This window comes from Xenopus laevis, chromosome 9_10S (assembly GCF_017654675.1).
Source record: "Xenopus laevis strain J_2021 chromosome 9_10S, Xenopus_laevis_v10.1, whole genome shotgun sequence".
NCBI lineage: Eukaryota > Metazoa > Chordata > Amphibia > Anura > Pipidae > Xenopus > Xenopus laevis.
In genome coordinates this window covers 39,818,529-39,823,993 of record NC_054388.1, presented here as the reverse complement: position 1 = coordinate 39,823,993, position 5,465 = coordinate 39,818,529, and the positions used below count along the sequence as shown (strand labels likewise).

Here is a 5,465-nt window from a genome sequence, read left to right as displayed (position 1 = left end):
TTTTTTTTTTTTTTTTTGCACATGGACTGCTAAAGTACCACTATTGTCTAAAAGGTGAATAGCCCCTTTAACCATAAAGTTAAAATGGATTGTCTAATAAAATACTTGTCTTTAGGCCAGGAACTGTAGCTCTTCGTGAGATCCGTAGGTACCAGAAATCCACAGAACTCCTAATCCGTAAACTGCCTTTCCAGCGTCTAGTGAGGGAAATTGCCCAGGACTTCAAAACTGACTTGAGGTTCCAGAGTGCAGCCATTGGTGCTTTACAGGTAAATACCTTTGTGCATAGAGTTCTTAATATGAATTGGTATTCAAATCTAGTGTGCAATCTTGATCATTAAAGGTATACTGTCATGGGGAAAATTTTTTCAAAAGGAATCGGTTAATAGTGCTGCTCCAGCAGAATTCTGCACTGAAATCAAAAGAGCAAACAGATTTTTTTTTTATATTAATTTTTGAAATCTGACATGGGGCTACACATATTGTCAATTTCCCAGCTGCCCCAAGTCTTGACTTGTGCTCTGAAACTTCAATCACTCTTTACTGCTGTACTGCAAGTTAGAGTGATGTCACCCCCTCCCTTTTTCCCCCCAGCAGCCAAACCAAAGAACAATGGGAAGGTAACCAGATAACAGCTCCCTAACACAAGATAACAGCTGCCTGGTAGATCTAAGAACAACACTCAATAGTAAAAACCCATGTCCCACTGAGACACATTCAGTTACATTGAGAAGGAAAAAGAGCAGCCTGCCAGAAAGCATTTCTCTCCTAAAGTGCAGGCACAAGTCACATGACCAAGCGCAGCTGGGAAATTGACAATATGTCTAGCCCCATGTCAGATTTCAAAATTGAATATAAAAAAATCAGTTTGCTCTTTTGAGAAGTGGATTTCAGTGCAGAATTCTGCTGGAGTAGCACTATTAACTTGCTAACATGTTTTCCGATGACAGGATCCCTTAAACATACAGGTTGAGTTGGCAGTGTGATTGGACTTAAGAACATTCTCTGCTTTGGGTGTGGTTTTATTGGTTGGTTTCCTCTGCAAATTTTTTTTGCCAAAGAAAATTCATTCTAGTACAGCAACTGATTTGAGCAGGTCCATAACTATGGTTTATTTATATAATAAAGTGCATTTATATCACTCCTATATGCAGAACTACATTTAGCCACCTGTTTGAGAAAGGTGACCATAATATAAAGCTGCTTTTCTGTCATATTTGATTCCTTGGTTTATGACGAGTAAATTTAAAAGCTATGACTTGTGTAATTTATTTTTTCATAATTTTAAAATCTTTTCTCGTTCGCATTTGCAGGAGGCTAGCGAAGCTTACTTGGTTGGTTTGTTTGAGGATACAAATCTCTGTGCCATCCATGCTAAGAGAGTGACCATCATGCCCAAGGATATCCAGCTTGCCCGCAGAATACGGGGAGAACGAGCATAGTGCACTCTTGACATATGGCATTCTTGTAGTAAATTCTGTATTCTACTTCTTGTGAAATGTTTTTGTATGACTGGTTTATTATGTCTCCAGAACCATTCCATCTGTCACTCAGGGTAAATCCATATTTTGTTAGATGCCCCCTATTACTCTGAAGAGTAGAGATGACAGGGGGTAGGTGCTCCTAGCTTGTTGTGCATGGTTTTTTTGTTTTTTTTTGTTTAATTGCCCTTATTTCTCAGCTTGTGACTCTTTAGAAAAACATGGCAAAACTATAGGGCTGGGAACAAATGGTGCTAAGGTCCAGCCCTTAGACTACCATCTTTCTTTTCAGAAATGGCCTTACAGGAGCACCAAAAAAAGTGGCTTTTTTTTTTTTTTTTTATCGTACAGTTAAGAGGGTAAGTGTTCTCCATCCCCACAGCTCCTGTTGTAAACTGCCTGTCTTAATCGTGGACTGTTAGCATGACATCACAGCACAAAACACTTCACCAGCTGTATGGCCACGTCTTGTCCTTAGATTGTTGGCTTGATCACACAACCTTTTATAAGTCACGTAAACGAAACTTATGTTTAAAAAAAAAAAAAAAAAACCCCATGAGCTGCCCAATCGCCTGCCTCGTGTTTTTGTAGACCACTAGCAAACTATTCTCTATGCTGATTATCTGACTTATTGCAAATTAGCTGGCTTGCTTTAATGCGATAGCATAAAAGAAATGTGGGTCTTAAAGTCTGCAATAAAACCCATAGAAAGTAACATGACTATTTGCTAGTAATTTATTCATTGCCTCACTTTCGATAGTTTTTAATTCAAACAGGTATTTATCCAAGCAATACAACAGCATTCACCTGGCTCCAGATAGAGTTGGTGTGTATATTGTTTCTATATTTTACACTATGCAAAGTAAATTAAGTATTACAGGAATGAATATGGCTTTGCTTTCCCCATTCTAGTATCGAAATTTACCACCATGGTCCCTTTTCAAATTAACTATGTGGGAGAAAGTGTTTAGGTGCTTAGCAGGTAATGTGTAAGCCAGGCAGCTACAGCTCACAAATGTTTATTTTCAAGAGCTATTTTATATATATATATATATTGTAGTGTTGACGTTTTAAATTAAATGTTTTACATTCATGGTGGTCTTTTGTCGGATTCTTTCAGTAGGCATTCCACACATTAGGCTGGAAAGTAATTTTTGTGTAATAAATAAAAAAAATATATTTTACTTTACACAAATCCAAGGCAGGAGTCTGAAGTGCAGTCATGGCAGGTACACTGTTCCTGACTAAGGTCATCTTCACACAAACCATTCTGTATGCTTAAAGCTGCAATTAAGAACAGGGAAAACACCCACAAGTAGTAGTAGTAGTAGTACAAGGGTTGTTAAGTCATCTCTCTTTCCGCTCCAACGTTTTGCCTTGTGAGAGTTTATTGGCTGGTCAACACCTACTTCAAATAAGATTACTTGGAAAGGTTTCTTATTTAGAACCTGTGTTATCCCCTCCTAATACACAGGATAGTTATAGTCTAGCCATTTAAGCCTCACTATGAAGTGCCATATTGCTTTCCTTGGAAGTGTAGTACTTTTATTTTTTTTTTTTTTTCCCGAAGTAGATGAGTAGGGGTGCCAAATAAGGGCTGTAATTGGTTAGCCCTTGTGTGGACTGGCAGCCTACAATACGCTCTCTTATTAAAACTTTCTTCCAAGCCTGGAATTCAAAAATAAACACCTGCTTTGAGGACACTGAGAGCAACATCCAAGGGGCTGGAGAGCATCATGTTGCTCACGAGCTACTGGTTGGGGATCACTGTACTAATGAATAAGACATCAGAGAGTTGGACATAACTTATATTGTTTGCTGTGGTAGCCACTGTGTGCAGCAACTCTTTGGCCCATGGATGTGCAAAAACAATGGCTACCTGATCAGAACTGGTGTCTGATCAGGTCAGCCTATTACAGTGTACCGTATATACTCGAGTTTTTCAGCCCCCAAAATATGCTGAAAAACTCTACCACGGCTTATACTCGGGTCAAGCGCAAAAACGGTCGCCGGCGTCCAAGAATGGTCGCCGGCATCCAAAAACGAGACACCGGCACCTCCAATGGGAGCAGAAACCCTCAATTTTTTGATGGAAACTTACCAGAAGCTGCTGCGTTTCTCATCCTCGGCTGATACTCGAGTCAATAAGCGTTCCCAGTTTTTGGAGGTAAAATTAGGTACCTTGGCTTATACTCGAGTATATACGGTATATGAAAAAGATGATGGCCTAAAGGAGACCAGAAAGTCAAACTTAAAAAGTAGACCATGCCTGTATTTAATACAGTGGTTGCAGTAGCACAATAGTACTGTGCCAAGATACTGGACATATTTGCACTTCCATATACATCTTACCTTTCGGGAGCAGTTTAACTGTTGCACCTTAGTGATTCCTACATCTAGGACCTCTTTTCCACCAAACTGTAGAACAAAAAAAGCAAACAAAATCTGCAGGTTAACCATAACTCAGAAACTAGACAGACCAATGTCCTGCTGGCTTAAATACTACTGTAAAATGGAGAAATCGATTAGTGTCTGCAAATTTACTCTTTTGTGTATACTTACTTTCCCGACTCCAGCTGGAATGTATCATGGCAAGGGGAACCACAACCTCTCTCTCTCTCCTTGGAAGCATAATTGTTATGGCAGCAAACAAACACAATGTTGCCAGTGACATCATCCAATCAGGGGGTGTTTGTTTTTAGCGACATTACACAGGCATTTACAAGGCTTCTGATGACATAACACAAATAATGTTTTGGGTGATGATATTAGTTACTAAGAAAAGTTTGCATTGTAAAGACAAATAGCAAGCAACTAATGAATTCCGACAGGCCAATACATTTTAATGATGTCATCAGTTCAAGAAACATTGAAACAGAACAGACAAATAGCTAGCAAGTGATGATGTCACACACAAGGTTTTTATGAGACCAACATGCTCCAAATTTTTTTAAATATGTCTAAAAATAAAAACTATTTAAGAGCTCTGATTTTACATCATTTACATAATTTGGGGAGGGGGGTTACATCTGTATACCACTTTATTCAGCATGAGTGCAATGAATAGAGTTTGTGCTGAAAATCATTTTCCAATGGTTTTAACCACCAAAAAGCTCAGATTTTTATTTCTTGAGTTAAAAAGGGAAACTGAACCAACTCTATGTTTGGTCTTTGGAAGGGAGAAACATTCCCAGTATATATCCCCCTCCCTTAACCCTGGGCTCTGTTACCCAAGGAGATTATCTGAGCACTGAGAATGTAATTTTTTTAATGCTACTATTATACGTCAGAAGTGGGCTAATGGTGTCATCAAGATAAGCCCATAGCTTCTGATGACTTCATTGGTTTCAAGGTAACCAGAAAAGCTAAAAAAAATGTGTACAATAAACTGATCCTATCATACGGACAGACTTCTGAATAGAGCTTGCCATATAAACAGATTAAACTTGTTCGCTTTGGCGCTGAAGACAAAGTAAGAAATATATCAATATCAAGGACAATTCCCAAGGGTGCATGTTAGTACTGTCATACCTGGAGACCCAAGGCAAAATTAGAGATAGGAACGGCTCTCTGGATAGAAAACACAAATCTTACAGGGTGCTGGGAACTTAATGAAGAAATTAGAGACACATGCCAAGAGGAGAAGAGATTGTACTTCTAGAAACATCTAGGGGCCAAGAAAAAAAAAAAAAGTCCACCTTAGGGAAACTTAGGGCGACTTTGGAAAACGAAGTGCTCTGAGTGCCATTCTGCCTGCAATTTAGATTCTAGTTTAGTCGCCCCAAAGAAGAAGCAATTTATCACCGGGCAACTAAATTTCCCCAAATCTGAGCGTTTGTCTCTGCCTTTAGGGTTAAGCAGACAGATATCATATGAGGAGCCATACACATCCATGGCCACTGTTGCATTGTTCCATTGTTTGAGCCAATCACGTGAATACCAAACAATTAGAGCAGCAGGACGTGAAGAGGAGCCTGAAAGATA

At 39.0% G+C, this 5,465-nt stretch overlaps 1 protein-coding gene across 2 annotated transcripts in view; it reads left to right on the top strand.

The window, feature by feature from the left end:
- Positions 1–2,035, top strand: part of h3-3b.S (H3.3 histone B S homeolog) — a 13,163-nt gene extending 11,128 nt beyond the window's left edge. For both annotated transcript variants that reach the window (XM_041578909.1, XM_041578908.1), the window contains exons 3-4: positions 116–269; positions 1,314–2,035. In XM_041578909.1, coding sequence (XP_041434843.1) covers positions 116–269; positions 1,314–1,442 — 283 coding nt within the window. In that variant the 3' untranslated portion in view covers positions 1,443–2,035. The remainder of the gene's footprint in view (positions 1–115; positions 270–1,313) is intronic.
- Positions 2,036–5,465: the final 3,430 nt, after the last annotated feature.